This window comes from Elaeis guineensis, chromosome 10 (assembly GCF_000442705.2).
Source record: "Elaeis guineensis isolate ETL-2024a chromosome 10, EG11, whole genome shotgun sequence".
In the NCBI taxonomy this organism is placed as follows: Eukaryota; Viridiplantae; Streptophyta; class Magnoliopsida; order Arecales; family Arecaceae; genus Elaeis; species Elaeis guineensis.
In genome coordinates, this window is record NC_026002.2 from 17,393,758 (window position 1) to 17,412,032 (window position 18,275).

An 18,275-nucleotide genomic window follows, 5' to 3' on the forward strand; every position below is an offset into this window, starting at 1 on the left:
AGTATTATATAAATTTTATTTTATTAGAGAGATGAGTGAAGCCTCGCTGAAATTCAACTCCAAGAGGATGAATAGGTAGAGAATTTTTTTTGTTTTTTCTTTACTTCTTTCGATGCCATGAGAATGGGTGACGGGCATGCTTTGTAAGGTGTCACACAGGGCTGACCGGAATGCATGGATATGATTCGACCTAAAAGTAAAAGGTTCCGAGCACCATAAACTAAAAAGCCACATTTACATTTTTTACATAAATAAATAAATCTTGGCTTTTGAGTAGTTTCTTTTTGAGCAGGCCTCACTCACATGAGATTTGTAGATGATTGTATTTGGTGGAAGAAAAATTTTTTGTACACCATGCATAGTGTGCGTATTCATGCACCGTACGTGATGATTGGCTCATACACGAGATCGATAAAAAATAATTTTTTTTATATATTTTTGACTCTGTGCATGAGCTAATTATCGCATGCGATGCACAAAAAATTTTTCTTGATAGAAAAAGTTTTCATTTTGGAGAGATATGGGTGCATTAACTTATGAGAAATCTTGACAGGGGATTAACATGTCATGGAGAGTGTGTCACAAACACAGAAGTTATCAGCGAGTACCATTGGCATGGTGGGAGAGCGAGGTCTCGGGACGCAACCACTTCAAATTCATACAAAGAGAGAAACCTAATGTCACGCCCCAAATCCGGGATATAACACAGCCATACTACCGAGGGATGGAGCCCACGATAACACGAAGCCAATCCATCATAATCATCTAAAATCTTTCAAATAAAAAGATTCAATTCTATTATTCATCAAATAATCGAACCAATATTGGTTTAGAGCATCTAAATCCAAAAGCAAGTACTAACCCGAATCTCAACATTCATAAATAACTACAAATTCATGATTATAAAATAAATTAAACTTCTGCTGTCAAATTTTTCAGCTTGCTATGCTGATCTTCAAGCTTGAATTCCTTTTGCTGATCCTAATCTTATTTCTCTATTCAAACAAAACGAAAACAAAAAGAATTTGAGCTACACTAGCCCAGTAAGTAGAACTTGCGCTTCCTTATCGGATCAAACATAAGTTTTTCATGATAATGCAATATATAAAAATAGCAGGTAATACAAAATAAAGTATTTCATAGAGCATATAACAAAATAAGTTATAAATTTATCATGCATGTATAAATCATGTATATTTCACAATCATGAATCGTAAATTATTTTCATCATGTATTCATGTCATGTTTCAAAATATTGCTCACAGATATTCGTGCTAAGGTCACTATTATACCCATGACAGGGCCACGTTTCTTAATCGACAGAGTTCTTAATTCATGTGCCAACTTTATACCCGCTGGCAGGGCTATGTTTCATGTGGATGCTAGCTCCAGATGTCGACCTTCCCGAAGAGATTCATTCATAGCCATCTGAGAGCCTTTGAAATCATTATATCTTTTTCTTAAAGCATACATATACATAGATGGAAAAACAATGAAATTCATGCTTCATAATCATGCTATTTTCATAAGACATATTCATTAAATCAATGCTCATAATAAAACATGCTTTTTTCATATCACATATGCCGATCCTTATTTTATAAAAAATTATGGTTTCATCAATAGCAATTCTTTACATAAAAATATGATCATTTAAGAATAAATAAGGAGCATAAGATCCACTTACCTTGTTCATCTTAGATCTTCAGACTTCGTTGAAAGAATCAGCTAATCTTAATTAAAATATCAAATCATCATCAATTTTTATTCCATAAATATAATAAGATTAAATCATAAGGAAAGAGGACTGTTGTCCAGATGTGTCGGACCATCCAGATACCAGGGCAATTCAGGATCTCTTATCTGAGGGTCAGATTCAAGTGACTTGATCAAGAAATTGTGAAGCACAGATCGAATTAAAGTCAAGATCAATCAATAGGGTTCTCTAATAATAAATTTGAAAGATCTTTGATACGATCAGATGAGGTTGACATACAGCACGGATATCAAAGCAATTTCGAATCATCTTGTTAGAGTCAATATGAACCCCTAAAAGATGAAGGCATGACTCGATACAGGATTCATAGACCTTCTTAGAGAGAGAAAGTCAGTCATGAGAGAGAAAATAGAGAGAGAACGTGGAGAGAGAATCTTCGTATCCTTCAAAAGTGGCAATCATGATTGAGATCATCAGAGGTTATATCAGAGTGACTTAATATGGATTAACCATGATCGATGTTATCAATTTCGAAGAAGGATCGGATCGAGATCCGATCTACTGCACGAATTTCGGAGCAGTCTCAGATTATCATATTTTCATCTCAAGTTTCTCCTAGGGTCTGTGATGCAATCAGAGAGAGAATGACCCTAGAGAGATAAAATCCATAAAAAGAGATAAAAGGATCTAGAGAGAGAAAATAGAGAAAAAAATTTAGAGAGAGAAAATGGAGAGAAAATATAGAGAGAGAAAGTTCAATTCTAGAGAGAGAAAGACTTAAGAGAGAGATGAGAGAAACTTTCTCTCACATGTATTTTTTATTATTATTATATATATATATATATATATTTTTCTTTTCTTTTTAGAGAGAGAAAATAGAGAGAGAAGAGAGAGAAAGAGGGAGAAAGAGGGGAGAGAGAAATTTTTTCTCTTATTTATTATTTTTTTTCTATTTTTTTTATTTTTCTATTTTGCATTTTCTTTTCTTTTTTTTCTTTTCTTTTTCTTTTTTTTTTCTTTTTCTTTTCTTTTTCTTTTTCCTTCTTCCCGCGGCCTTCATGGGCCGAAACAGGGGACCTAGAGGTCCCCGTGCCTTGACCGGCCGATCACGGCCATTCCCCACCCGGCGGTGGTCGGCGGCAAGGGGCGACCTTCCCCTGAGTTCGGAGGGGCCAGAGCCGGCGGTCGGTGGTGACCGTCGGTGCCGAAAATCAGGAAAAAGAAGAGGCCGGACAGGGGTTTTCTTTTCCGACAAAATCCGGCGACACCTGTCACTGGCAATCGTGCCCACAGGCACGGGAAAGAAGGGAGAGAAGAGAGGAAGAGGAAGGAGGCCTTACCACAGCCTCCGATGACCCCCACCGGCGTGAAATCACGGTGAGTACAGATCGAGGGGCCGCGGCTTCAATCGAGAAAATCGGAGAAAAACTCCGGCGATCGTCGGTGACTGATGGATCTATTCTTAGAGGAGAGGAGGGGGGTTCTTATAGAGCTCGTCCTAGGGTCTTTTAATGGCCCTAGGACTCCGATTCTTGATCGGAATCGGGGAAGAGGAAGACTCCGATTGGGAGTCTTCCTCCCTATTTTTTTTTTTTTGGGTTTTTTGGCCCATCAGGCCGGATTATCACACCTAAACAATCTGCTTCTCAACTTGTTCAGCTCATTTGCAGCCCTGCCTCTCCCTGGCCGCTAGGTCTTCAAAAATTTTATTATGTACATGGCTAACTATCAAAACAACAATAACAACAACAACTAGAAGAAGCAGCAGCAATGGCACCAGCATCATTAGGAGTTACTGATTCAGTAGTTGAATTTGAAATTAAAGGATAAGTATATCTTTTATTTACAGTTCTCAAAACAATTGCATGGAAAAAGGTGAAGCCGAAAAGTGAATATCTTAATACCCCAATCCAAAATTATACAATCCAATCAAAGTATCCCAAACATTTCCCTTATATTAAGATTCTTATTCTAGCCAATATTATGTGATTTGCATGATCTAACCCCACTTGACTAAAATCTAACTTAGCTTACGATGGTCTTAGAATGGGAAGTATTTCTATTGAAAACAAATAATGATTAGAATTACCTCTTGAAGTGCAGAATTTTTTTATATCGATTGAGAGATTGAATCCCAAACTCTTGCTGTCTCTGGTCAGGAGTATGATCATTTTGATGAGAAAACATTCTCTCGATCATAGCCCAAATACCCCTTTCATCGTCAAAACTCTTTTATTGAATGTTTCGGAATTTGAAAGGAACATTTGTCTTTTTCCTTGTGGAAGTTTGAAGTTACATAGAAATTTTCTAATAGTTACAAAAAAAAAAAAAAAAAAAACTACTATCCTATTTTGAATTTGCAATTATCAATGAAACTATCCACATCATTGTTGACACATGGCAGGCTATCATTGGCGCCATGATTTAGTAGAGATTGATTACATTAGGTTAGGCTTTCCTTAACTTAGACACAACTTGCTTGATCTGACACTATTCCTAACTTTTAGCAAAACAAAACTGAAACGTGATTGATTTGGGACAACAATTTCCACTATTGAAATGATCAACCTCGCTTTGTAGGCTTGTACCGAAACGAAAACAGCGACTTGGTTTAGCCGTCACGCATCAGAAAGACTTCTTCGATGGGGATCGGTCATTTGACTCGGTACGCGCTCGAATTTTTTGGAAGCAGGACGTTATATAAGTTTGTTAAGAAGTCCCATGATCCAAAACTTTATTCTTTCCCAATGGGAGTTGTTGTAGAGGAGTTGTTGATCTGATATACACTAAAATCCATAGCAGTTGGTGGTCCTAATCAGGCCACATTGCTACAGGTAAATGACAAAGTCTACTCTTTGTGCTCTAGATATAGTTTGCATTATAATATACATGTTGAATTAGTGCTAATTATTTGTTATTTCAATTTTCTATTTTCTTCCTTTTATTATATAATCTATTTAAAAACAATTGATGTCCATGCTTGTAAATCTCAATTTTCTAGAAATCAAGCTGAGGCCAAAAAAAATTGGAGAACTACAGTAGATGGTTTAAGTTGGTGCAGATGGCATATAGATCATTAGATGCACAACAAAGTGAACTCCATTAAAATTTCTTGCAGAATTACTTGATGTAGGCGATTTATCTACTACAACTAGGAATTTATGGTTGCTTTAGAACCTAGATAAGGTGGAAGTCGCACCAGATCTATGGGGTCAACTCCTATCTTCATCTTTCTATTTTTTAATGAATGGTCTGGATGCATAAAGCTCCAATACATTTAAGAGAGATCATCTAGCTTGTCAAATATATGGTAGTTGAGATTTTCTATTGGCATTAATTGTTATGATCATTGTAGAAGTCAAAAAAATCAGACAAGCTCTTAATATAATTTAGTCTAATTGAACCAATAAGTTTCTTTGATCAGGTCTTACAAGCTACCCACTCTATTTCTTTTTTCTTCCCTCTTAACAGAACCATGTTATCTTAAGTCCTCTTTCATACAAGGATCATGACATCATGACTTAAGCACCTAAAGCACATTGGTTATATCTCCTTAACATATTGGTGGTATATTGTGTTTTTATTTTAATATGTCATATAACTAAGTACACAAAATAGTTGCCCAACTTTTCAAGTTAGCAATCATCTTCACCAATTTATCTGGCTTGACCCGTCATTAAGCTATTTTCTTATGTTATATTTTATTAATTTATATCATTTCTTGCAGTTTAGCTCCCAAGTTTTTTCATACAATTCCCTGTCCCTTTTGAGAAATATAAAAATCCTTGTAAAGTGCTCTATTCGTACAAATCGGCCATTGCTGTATCCTTCTTCTCCAAATATTGATTTGAAATATTCCATGCCATCACACTGCAAATTTTGTCCGGCCATAACATCTGCACTTAAATGTAACAAATTCTTCAATTCTGGCCAAAAGGAAGGAATTTGAAACTGGACATTATTTTGCTGTACTTTGATGGGGTCAAAAATAACGCACTTCTTGATGCATACTTCTGACAAACCAGAGACAACACGCCAGCAGATATTTAAAGAATTTTCCACCCAAAAAGAAAGATCACATTACCCTTTTTGATGAAAAAAAAGGAAAAAAGAAAATAAACACATTAGTTGGGGCTGAAGTTGACGAATGGCTGCCAAGTTGGATGCTTTGATTCGTTGGGAAATAGTTAAACATATAACTTTTTTATGTAACAGTGGCAACGTGAGAAAGTATGCAAAATTTTTTCTCAAAATATATGCATTGAGGAGGAGGTTACCTGTCAGTGAACTTTAAGCAAGCGTTTCATCTGCAATCAATTTTGAAATTAAAATTAAAATTAGAATAAATTAAAATAAAAATAAAAATGATCATATTTTTAAATATATTTTATTCATGACTGAAATTAAAATCGAAATAAGATTTAAATAGTATAATAAAGCAGAAGTTATTATTGGAGAGCAAGGAGACATTTTTATTTCTTTTTAGAGAATAAAATTTCATCCAATCAAGTGAAAGAAGAGGAGGTCATCCATTTTAATTTCAATTTTAGTGCTTAACTCGTCCTATCCAGACATACCAAAGTCTTATAGTACTTCGACCCGTTTTCTTGGAGTGGACATAAAACGGGGGTGCCATATGCTCATGTAAAAATAAGTCGTGCACTCAATTACTTGTGATATGACACTTCACTTCCCTCAAAAAAGACATGGCACTCCACTCTCACTGCTTTGCGGGTCCCATCAGTTTCATCATTCACGGCACGTATCTCAAACATCATTTCCCTGACTACCGTATGCACAACACTGTTTGCAAATGTTCTGCTAATATCCCAACTTCCGGTAGAAACTGTGTCCTTGTGAGTTGTGATGGTCGTAACCAATGGAAGGCACGATGCACATATTCTAAAAGGTTGGACAGAGATGGGGAAATATATGGAACAGCATACATTCTGACTGGTTCCAACTTACCAAACACCACCAACCACAACATACTTGCCTTAGAATTTTTAAGCTTTTGGTCAGCAACTCTATCCTATAGCTTCGTTGTTCCATCTCAATATAAATGACCTCCCCGCAGAGCAATCACTACCACATCCTTTACTCCATTTTTCTTCCTTCTTCCTAGGAAATGGCTGGTGCCGGATCCAACAACAGAGATATCACAGGGTGGGCAGCAAGAGATGCCTCAGGAGTCTTGACACCTTATACCTACGCACTAAGGTAACAAAAATTCTTCCCTCAGCCTTCATGTGTATTCTTTCCAAATCGTATAGCTACTCCTTCTCAACCATATGCATTTGTTTTGTTATTGGCTCAAAATAGGGAAACCGGCCCGGAGGATGTGTTCATCAAGGTGTTGTACTGTGGGATTTGCCACACTGATATCCACCAAGCAAAGAACCACTTGGGCATGTCCAATTATCCAATGGTCCCTGGGTATTTTATCTCTCTCTTCCTGTACAATCTTTAGCTATCCTGCAACTAATGCTAAACAAATATGAAAACAATCATATAATTCTAAGAATCAAAGGTTAATTAGTGCCCAAAAGCTTTTGCTTATGAGGGTACCATGCACAATCTCGAGACCAGTCACCATGATTCTTCATGAATCGTCCTTTCATTTTTGTTTTCAGATTCTATCTATTCAATTACTTGTTTAGATTTAATCTAATGATGCAGCTGGCTTTGTAGCTTATTGACCAAGCACTTGCTTTGTATTTTAATCTATGTTTATTTGAAAACTTCAATAGACATGAAGTCGTTGGGGAAGTGGTTGAGGTGGGCTCAAAGGTGAGCAAGTTTAGAGTTGGTGACACGGTTGGTGCCGGGGTGATTGTTGGGTGCTGCCGAGCATGCGGACCTTGCAAGGGAAACATAGAGCAGTACTGTAACAAGAGGATTTGGTCGTACAACGATGTCTACACTGATGGGAAGCCCACCCAAGGTGGCTTTGCTTCTGCCATGGTTGTTGATCAGAAGTAAGTAATTTTAACTAAAAAAAAAAATTATGTCAGAGAAATGTTTGATCCCCTGTATTATATTATTCCCTTCTACAAATGCAAACTGTACATGTGCATGCCCAGATTTACATATGTACATATACATACATACATGCATAGGCATATGTATATATATTGGAAAAAAAAAAAAAAGAAGGCATCAAAATAACATCCCAATACCATCTTCGAATAGAATTATTATGGGCCAACTTTAGTGCCAGCTTCTCTCATTCACATATATGAGTTGAATGCTATATGTCATTCTTTTTGTTGTCAACTAATATTTGGTTTGGCCTTTGTTATGTTATACCATATATACAAGGATGGCTAAACAGTGCCCATTATCTATCAATCCATTCTGATGGCTATAATATAATTAGAAAAATAAGTTTTTTAATATTATATGGACAGTGACACAGCCAAATACAACAATTATCATGATATCACTCGTTATTTGTTGATGATTAATCATCAAAAACTTGACTTTGTCCAATATAACAGAAGCAACGCTCTAAGTACACACAAAATTAAAGACTTTTATGCTGAACAACAGGTTTGTGGTGAAAATACCGGACGGATTGGCACCGGAACAGGCAGCACCACTCCTCTGTGCAGGCTTGACCGTGTACAGTCCACTGAAGACTTTTGGTTTGATAAAGAGTGGGTTGAAGGGAGGGATCCTTGGCCTTGGAGGAGTAGGACACATGGGAGTCAAGATTGCTAAGGCCATGGGCCACCATGTCACTGTCATCAGCTCCTCAGACAAGAAGAGGGAGGAGGCTATGGAGCACCTCGGCGCCGACGCTTACGTCGTGAGCTCCGACGCCGATCAGATGGCATCTGCCATGGATACTCTCGACTACATCATCGACACTGTCCCGGTGTTCCACCCTTTGGAGCCCTACATCTCTCTCCTCAAAGTTGATGGCAAGTTGATCATGACTGGAGTCATTAACCAGCCGATGCAGTTTGTCACTCCTATGATCATGCTAGGTCAGCATCCCCATCTTCTGTTGACAATAACTATTTTTTCCTTTCAGCATGCAGTTAGGAGTGAGATTTTTTGAGATATTTATACCTTAAAAAGATAAAACACTACATAAACTTCATGAGTTTGGTGAGGTCATACTCATACTCATTCTTTGTCGCTTCCCTACCATTTCATTTCCGTGCCATCTTGCAGGAAAGAGGAGTTTTGAACAAAGAGAACTTGTAAACTTCATACTAAAATAATAACTTGCTGCGACTTTTGACAGGGAGGAAATCTATCATAGGGACTTTCGTTGGGAGTATGGAGGAGGCACAGGAGATGTTAGAGTTTTGTAAGGAGAAGGGGCTGACATCCATGATTGAGATGGTGGAAATGGATTATGTGAACCAAGCAATGGAGAGGCTGGAGCGTAATGATGTCAGGTATCGGTTTGTTGTGGATGTGGCTCGCAGCAAACTCTGAACATAATCCTCAAGCGATCAGGACACCAATGAAAGGGTTTAAATGTGTTTCAACCTGTTGTATGGTGGCGAGTTTCATTAAGTTGGTTTCTACTCTTCCCTTGTTACTGGTTTGGTTGATTTTAGAATAAGAATTAGAAGGTACCCTGTACTTTCTCATGAATGCTTCTATTCTCGAGTATGTTGCAATTGCAAAAACTTTCTTCTATTACGTTCAAATGGTCGTGTTATACATCTGTTATCCATGTTTCTTGTCTAAAATTACGCGATCTGGCATAAGAATCATCCATTCGAGTAGGCACATATTGCAGCACTCAAATTCGACCAGAGGATGCTGTGGTGTTCGAAGAATAATCTATCATTTCTGCCAAAAAAAAAGAGTACTTAATCATTTTAATTAGTTGATTTTGAATAAAAAAATTGATAATGAAAGGAAATCATTATGTATCGGATTAAAACATCATATGGAATGATGGATTGATAGAGCATGTGCAAGCAATTTGTATTTTGCATGTAAGGGCTTGCTTAGTTAGAAAATAACTTGGCTCAAAATCTAACTCCTTCCTGCTCAAACATGTTTGGTTCTGTAATGCCTAATCTTGAATAATTTTGGACTAGGAGGGCCCAACCACCCAATAGCCATCTCACTGCATCTACATTGGAACTTAGGCCTTTGGGCAATCGAGCAATTACTCGCAGAAACAAGATTTAGTAATATTGGGGGTTGAAGTGAGATTCGATATATTTTGGAACCGAACCCTTGCTCCTTGCCTAAAGTGGTAAAGGTTTGCACCATTCAAATCAAGGATAACTGCTTGCATATTTCATCCTCAATTTGCTTTACTTGTAAATGGCTCTCCAATGGATTGGTTCACCACTACATGTGGTCTTCACGAAGGATGTCCCTTATCTCCCTACTTATGTATCCTTGGCTCTAAGCTTATCTATTTGTCTCCAAGAAGCTATCCAAATGGGATTACTTCGAGCCTATAATCAAAAGACCACAAGGACCCTAAATCTCTCATTTGTTCTATGCTGATGATTGTCCTTTGGTCAATAGGGCTATGGATTGTGATGCTATCACCCTGAAAGCAATCCTTGATGTGTATTGTGCTGCATCCAGACAGGCCATAAATTACAATTAAAAGAGGGGCTTGAAATTATCTAGGCATTCCTCTTTCTACTACTGCCCTTTCTTCTACTGATTTCAACTATCTCATGGGAAGTTGGATAACAAAATATCGAGATAGAAATGGAAGGCCCTTTCTTTCACGAGCAAGGCCACTCTTCTACATTCAGTCCCCTCTTCCATTCCCCTTTATGCTATGACTTCAGTTCATATAATGTTGTCCTCAACTAGGTGGAGAAAGAGTTTTGAGCTTTTCTCTCGGGCCACCCTTCTAACCTCGGAGACTTCACTTGCTTGTATGGTCAAAAAACTGCAAAGCAAAAATCAAGGGGGCCTTGGTTTGGAATCTTTGAGAACCAGGCAATGGTGCTAATGGGTAAAGCTGCTATCAATCTTATTCTTCACCCCACCTCTCTCTGGACCCAACTTGTCTAATCTAAGTACAACTTCAATGGCACATGGATCGGCTATCGTCCCCCATGTAGAAGTTCAATTATTTGGACTAAAATATTGCTATTGGAGCTCAACTTCAAAATCATTTGATATGGATGCTAGGATCCAGTACTTCTATCAACGCTAATGTGGATCTCCAAAGCGCCTCTTTCTCGTTGGCCCACTTTCATCAACTCAAACACATATTTGGCCTCTTTTAAAGTTATAGATTTTAAAACTGCCGACCGGCAATGGGATTTATAGGCACTTTCTTTTTGTTTTAATGCTGATTTGATATATAATATTATGCAAATCCCTGTTCCTTTACAACCATAACCTGATCAACTCTGCTGGTCTACTTCTAATACTACAAATGTTTCTTTATTTGATATCACTAGTGTTGTTTCTTCAACCGATTCTGATTCTCAACCCCAATATTTCAATGGATCTGGATCTTACTACCCCAATGAGGGTCAAATGCTTCCTCTGGAAATTAGTATGGAATCATCTGTCTTGTAAACTCATCCTCAATCAGAGAGGTATTCTATCAGATTCATTGGTTTATTGTGATCTCTGCACTATTGTTGCTGTAGATATCAACCCTGTCATCGTGATGTGTCCTTTTGCTTAGCATTGTTGGACACTTTTTGCCATAACTTCTGAGCTTTACTCTCCTCCTACTTCTTTACCAATGTTGTTGTGAGGCTTCGAAGGAAAGAAGATGAGATCGGTCAAGAACCGAGATGGAGTTTCATGAAGGATCAAGTTGGTGAAGTCTGCTGGCAAATCAGTAAAAAAAATCCTAAAATAAGTGAGGAATCTTTCAGTTTAGGATCATCCGATGCTTAAATTAGTCGAAGCCTGAAAACAGATAGTGAAAAATAAAAAATAGGGAGCAAAAAGAGAGAGTCAGATGGAATGAAAAAAATTCAGATTTTCTTCAATGGGAGAAACAGAGAGAGTTCAGCAAAGCTGGCTCTGTGAGTTATGACTTATTTCTAGAGGGACCCCTGCTCTTCTTCATATAGAGAAGCTCATTAGGCCGTTAGGCCATCAAGAGAGTATGTTAGGCCGTTAGTAACTACCTGTTTTAGAGGATCTTATTTGTTTAATGGTTATGGATAGTCCGTCTAGTTTATTAAGAGTTTGTTATAATAGAATAACCAGCTATAAAGAAGTTGTGAGTTGTCCCATGTGAAAAACAGCTGTAATATAGCAAAAAGATAACTGATTCGAAATCTTGCTGACTGAGGAGGAGGTCGGTCAAATTGATGTACCCTTAATATGATCTGACTGGTAAATAGCTTCGGATCGATAATAATCTGATCTAATTTAGAATAGTGCTGGTGAGTTCTTGAAGTAGCCGATGTGGTGCAATATGTAATCCACCTATCGATGAGATATTGACTTTTCTAATGCTGCCATATGGCCAAAGGTCAGTTAGGTGTACCAACAACCAGCATTGGCTGCCATACTTGGTCAAGCTCAGGTGGAGAATAGGATCAAAGCAATGAATGATTGCTTGGCTAATTTGGAGTCCCAGAATGCAAGAGTTTTTCAGCATCAATTCTCCTCTCCTGTGCAACTTGTCCATCAATCCTTTTTATTCTTACAGGTTATCAATGAAATCTCTTCCTTCAACTCTCAACCACAGACCTGGGGCAGCTTGCATTTGCCTTGGCACATTCCTTCCCACACCTTCTTACTTGGCTACCTCCGCCCTTTGGGGGGGGTTGATGCTAAATTTCGATGTTGCTGTGAATACTCAAGCATCCGGTATTGCTTTTATCATTAGGGATGCTCATGGCACCCTCTTGCTTGCTCAAGGTTTGCACTTCCCTTCCTGCACCGTGCTTTATACAGAGCTCATGGCAACCTGGTTAGGTTTGAAACAAACAGCTCAATTCTTCACAAATAAGGAGTTCCTTATATAAGGTGACTTCCTTACCGCGGTCCATTGGATTACACAACCTTGTCGATGCAAAATTGTAGAGCTTCCTATCTTCAAGGATATTCTGCCACTATTACTCGGTTCCCAATTTGTAATACTTCTCATATTAATCGGGAAAAAAATCAGACTGCTGATTGGTTCTCAAAGCAAGCTCTTGGAGACGATTGCTCCTATGCATCGGGGGACTTGTTGCCTTTTCATTTTGCATAAATTTCACAACATGATCGAATGCAAATTATTGAGCCTCGCCATGGCCACTAATTATTGTTACAACATAAGTCAGTCACACTCTTCCAGGTACCTTAATCCTGCTGGTACAGTTGAAGGTATCATGGTAGATCTTCTGGTCCATTCTTCGTGCATTAATCATCGGCATATTGCTTGGGCCACTTTCCCATCACCCTACAATGGAAGTCCAAGCCAACAAAATTCTGTGCTCCTCAGATTCATCAGGGCCTTTCTAAACCTTCTGATGGTTATTCAAATTTGGATATTATTTCACTGTACGTACTTTTTTTTTTTTTTTTAATGTCAAGCCACTATCCTTTATACTCTGGCAATTAGTATTTGGATTCAGTCATATACATTGCCAGGTATGCTACATACCGAAACTTTTTGACTGAATTGCAGATTTGTGCTTCTACCCTTTTTTTTCAGACTGATAGTGTAGTGCATTCATATTTTTTGTGGGTTGCCTTCTTTCTCATCATGCTCTAGTTGCTTGATCTAGGTATTCAGTAGTAAATGTGTGCCGGATCTTCTCTTTCACTTGACTGGTTGGCCATTTACTGGTTTATAATGACTATATTACTTCTCTTTATATTATGTTGTAATATCTTACTCCTCCACCTTTGCTTTGTATATTTGTGGCTTGTGTCCCAAGTGGTTTGTAAACCCTTATTATCCTTGTTATAATATGGCTTTGGCCCTTCTCCTTACCCCTCCAAAAAAAAATTGAAGGTTCAGTAATAGCCTGATCATTACTTGATGTTAGAGTTGATAATGGGCCAAGTTTGTGTTCAGACATGTCAAATTTTTAAATAAAGTAGGCCCGAAGCCTGACTAAAAAAAATATATAATCTGGGCCTAAGGCTCAGCCCATGGTCAGCTCTACTTGACATAATCGTACTATTATACCTATTTGTTTACTAAAGATGAATATAAAACTATTGGATGTAAAATTTATACCAAGGTAAAACAACCATTATCATCCTAGAACTACTGTGAAACCCCTTCAACAATTGCAAGCTGTCACTACTCTTATAATAGAGCCAATTTGAAGTTTTAGAAATTCATTGAGCCGAGTGCCAAATTTGATGTAACCACTCATTCAGGCCTTTGGCTCAATTTTATTCCTAATTTCCTCTCGCCCACCCCCCCCTCCTCGATGATAAGGGGAAGGTAGGATCCACCTCTATTAAGTTAATGAACTAAACGATGTTCAAAATTAGTACAACAGCAGGACAACAAAATATAAACAATTATAACACGTTAACATATTATAGGAAATATATTTTTTTTTTCTTTTGCTACACAAATCTTTTTTTTTATTTGATAGGCTATAGCGGATCATGATTTCAAGATATTCAAGGAAAATAATATATTGTTACAGTTCTAAGAATGCGATTAGATTTTTGTTCTTTCCTTGCTTTTGAGTGAAGTGTAGGCAGCAATGCCCCCAACCGACTGGGAAAACAAATTAGATTTTTGTTCTTTTCTTGCTTTTGAGTGAAGTGTAGTCAGCAATGCCCCCAACGGACTGGGAAAACAAAATCAAATTAAACCATAGATCCGTAGACAAAAAGACTGATTAAATTAAGTTGGTTTTATCATAAAATTATTGAAATCATCTAATAGGGGAAATGATAGTCTTTTCTCATTGCTGGCTGGACTCTTAAATATTTCATCTCTATATATATTTCTATTTTTATCCACATGATAAAATGCTTTCTCCAGTGGTTCTTTAATTCTTTTGAGATTGATCATGTTATGAGGTCGGATTCTTTCTTTCTTTCTTTATCCATTTATCTTTTTCTTCAATTTTAATGTTTATTATGGTATTCCCTCTCATTGTCTATTTAACGTTAATAATAATAATTACAGGATTGCGGCAAAAGTTATACTAGAAAATTCAAATTGGATGGACCAATGCGGAAATGAATGGATAGGTTGCATTCGAACATACATAGGCACTAAGTGGAGTCAACTAATTCTTGCTTGATTCATTGTCTTCTTGTTCGCTTCAACTTAGTTGTAAGAGGACCAATGGTAGAAAGAAATGGATTAAGGGATTAGTAAAGGATAATGGCTGGGGACAAAAAATCTATAGAATGTGAAGAGAATATTTTGTTGTCATCTAGTTAACTTAACTTGAGGATGTATAAGCAATAAATTACAGGATTTCAGAAATTAAAATCTAAATGCTGGAAAAATAAAAAAATAATACATAAATTCAAGATTTTAAGGATGACTCTACAAAAAAAATCTTTTTATTGTAATGGAGATAATAGGTATTAAATAGCAAATAATAAGATAAAAATGATGAAATTTTTTTTCTCAAATTATTATTCATTGAATTAATGTTATTTCTACATATTAAAATGAGCCCTTTTTGTTGCAAATTGGAATGAACAATTGGAATATTTATTTAAATAAACAATAGAATCATAAAATAAAAGCTATTATTTATTCTATGTAATTGTCATATAGTAGAATGACAGCTAAATAATAACCATATTTTACAGCGTTAGCTGTTACTATTGAGAATCTACTAATTAATGGCTATTATACCCATCAAATATTAAGTTATAGAAGAAGATATGTTATTAAAGCCTACACAATTTTCATGTACAAGTATGGTTTTGCAGCTTGAGATCACAAAACGGTTGTTGGGATGGTATCCCTTCTTTCTACTTGGACGAAGGGGCAGAATTTGATTTCAATTAAAGTCGCCTTTAATAATAGATAGGTATACAATAAAAAAAGATGGGAATTATCTCCTTCTACTAAAAAAAGAAAACAAAAAACAAGAACAACAGATATTATAACAATGAAAAATTGCACATGCACATGAATATCAAACATGGGGGCATCATAAGAATTTAAAGTGTGGGTGGCTTAACTTGCTGTTATGAATACTTGTTTTAACTGCAGATACCATCTAATCCATCTTAAAATTCCAATCTTTCAATGCAACTCTAGTGTCGCTCCATCATCCATGGCTAAGCAACATTGCACTACCCTTTGCCATTCAGAGTGGTTCGGATAACGTCTAGGGTGCTTTAGGTGCTGTTAAAGGACGGTTTCACACAATTCAAATGTGTTTTCAGCACACTCTAGCCAATGAAGTCTATCAAAGGATGCCTAAGTCCATAATTTCATGTCAACATGAAAGGACAAAGTAAAAAATTCCAACTAACATATGTGATAGTATAAAATGTAATTATCTAAAGTTGAAACTGAATGATTATCTACAAAAACACACGAAATTGATTCAAAAATTTGGTTTCATTTTGCTCGTATCAGATTGATATTTAATACACCAAGCTAAATGGGATAGGCTAAGTCTATATATAAAAATTTTATTTTATATATAATAAAATTAAGGAAAAAACTAAATCCTCTCTCTTCATACACACAAGGATTAGTTTGAATTAGCTTTTTTAAAATTTGAACCGAAATCGGACTGAATTATCTCTATTCAAGCATTTCCCAAACGGATACGAAGAAACAGATTCGGATCATGTTTGCAGTTCGAAACGCTTTTTGCACACTGCTGCTTCTCCTTCTCGCTTGGCGCAGGGGCTGTGGAGCACACCATGACCCATCACGCAACCTGCATAATATTTAGGTCATAACCACACATCGACATAGCCTTGTTCATAGCACGAGACAAGCTCGATTATATTAAACAATTCTAAGGTTCTAGGACAAATCGTATGTGTCATGGCCTAACATAACCTCCAGGTCTCCAAGAAATATTTTATCATCCTCCCCCAATTCTTTGCCCTTTTTCACACACACAATTGAAGACGCTAGAACAACAACGTTTTTCTCTATCCAGATACAAATTTTCTTACATTATACGCAAAACAACAAAAAAAAAATACTAATGAAACATCGAGATGATTGATATTTATCTATCAGCGGCTCTTAATGTGAGAAGAAATCATAAAACATGAAACAAAATACGGTTCCTATCTCATACTACCGCTCTTTTTCTTTTTCTTTTCTTTTTTTTTTTCACTCCATTTCCCATTCCATGATTCCCAACCTCCTCTGGCAAAATCTCCCCTCGGTCACAGCAAAATGGGGGAAACAACACCCACCCTCCTCCAGCTCAGTGCTGCCAATCCACAGGCACATCATACCGCGTCTTCCCCAGTTCCGCGATGTAATTCCTCACCTCCTCCCAGATCATCTGACCCATTACCCCTGCTCCCTCAGGCACACCATACCCCCTCCCTTCCATATGACTCCTCACCTCCCTCCTCACCATCTCCCTCATCGCACCCTCCATCTCCGGCGGCAGACGAATCCCCCCTACCCCCGCCGCCGTCTCCTCCTTGCCGGAATCCGATCCATATCCCGGCAATGCCAGCGTCAGCGCCGTCATCGGATCGTCCTCCCCGCCGGGCGGCGGAGGCGGCGGAGGCGAGGACGAGCCCGAGAAATCGCTGGCGTCGGATCTGGAGGGCGTGCTGCGGCATCGCTTGTTGAGATCGCCGTCGTCGTCGGAAGGGGAGGAGAGGCGGCGCTTGAGGGTGGCGTTCCAGTGGTTCTTGACGGCGTTGTCGGTGCGGCCGGCGAGGAGGCGGGCGATGGTGGCCCACTTGTTGCCGAAGCGGCGATGTGCCCGGACGATGGCCTCGTCCTCCTCCGCCGTGAAGGGGCGGTGCTCCACCACCGGCGATAGCTGGTTACACCACCGCAGCCGGCACGACTTCCCCGACCGCCCCGGCACCCCCTTGCTTATCGCCGACCAGTTCCGGGGGCCATGAATCTCGATCAGCCGCCGCAGCGCCTCGTCCTCCTCCGGGCTCCACGGCCCCTTTATCCTCTCCTCCATCATCGCCGCCGCCGGTAACTCCACCAGACTCCCTCTCCCCCTCTCTAATTCTCGTTTGATACTATACCAGTCTTGGAAACAACCGGGGGTCGGTGTGCGGTATATAAAGACGGGGAACTGGGGGTTTCTTTGTGGTCAAACGATGGGGCGATTAAGAAAAAGGAAAAGGACGGAAAGGGGAACGCCGCCGCTGCGAGGGGAAGAGGCGGTTTGGTTAGATAGATACAGCTGGCAACGGGACACGTGTGGGTGCGGTACGTGTAACGGACTGCTGGTGGTTAAAGGCGTAGAAAAATTGGAAAAAACGGACTGGAGTCGGTGGAATCCGTAATAACCGTGGGTCGTTGATACGATATGGTTTGCGGTTGGGATTTCCTGTTAACTGGTAACTGAACTTTTTTTCTTTTTTTTTTAAATTAGTCTGAGGTATTCGGCTATGTTTGTTTGTCTTAATTAAAGAATCAGTGCTTATCCACTGTCACCCTTAGTAAATGTACGAGCATATTTGTCAACTTATATACGTAATA

At 38.3% G+C, this 18,275-nt stretch overlaps 2 protein-coding genes across 3 annotated transcripts; one reads left to right on the plus strand and one right to left on the minus strand.

The window, feature by feature from the left end:
• Window positions 1-6,583: 6,583 nt before the first annotated feature.
• Window positions 6,584-9,387, plus strand: LOC105052938 (probable cinnamyl alcohol dehydrogenase 1). Of its 2 annotated transcripts, XM_073245016.1 has the most exons (6): window positions 6,584-6,734; window positions 6,843-6,937; window positions 7,040-7,153; window positions 7,468-7,695; window positions 8,270-8,709; window positions 8,973-9,387. In XM_073245016.1, the coding sequence occupies exons 2-6, from the start codon at window positions 6,846-6,848 to the stop codon at window positions 9,167-9,169; spliced, it is 1,071 nt and encodes a 356-aa protein (XP_073101117.1). In that variant the 5' UTR covers window positions 6,584-6,734; window positions 6,843-6,845; the 3' UTR covers window positions 9,170-9,387. The 2 variants fall into 2 exon arrangements, with proteins under 2 accessions (XP_073101117.1, XP_010932224.1); XM_010933922.4 differs by lacking the exon at window positions 6,584-6,734 and having other exon boundaries at window positions 6,755-6,937.
• A 7,318-nt stretch (window positions 9,388-16,705) lies between these two features.
• LOC140852130 (uncharacterized) lies at window positions 16,706-17,862 on the minus strand. The gene has a single exon (XM_073245057.1). It carries the CDS (start codon window positions 17,749-17,751, stop codon window positions 17,020-17,022), a length of 732 nt encoding a protein of 243 aa, XP_073101158.1. The 5' UTR covers window positions 17,752-17,862; the 3' UTR covers window positions 16,706-17,019.
• Between the last annotated feature and the right edge of the window lie 413 nt (window positions 17,863-18,275).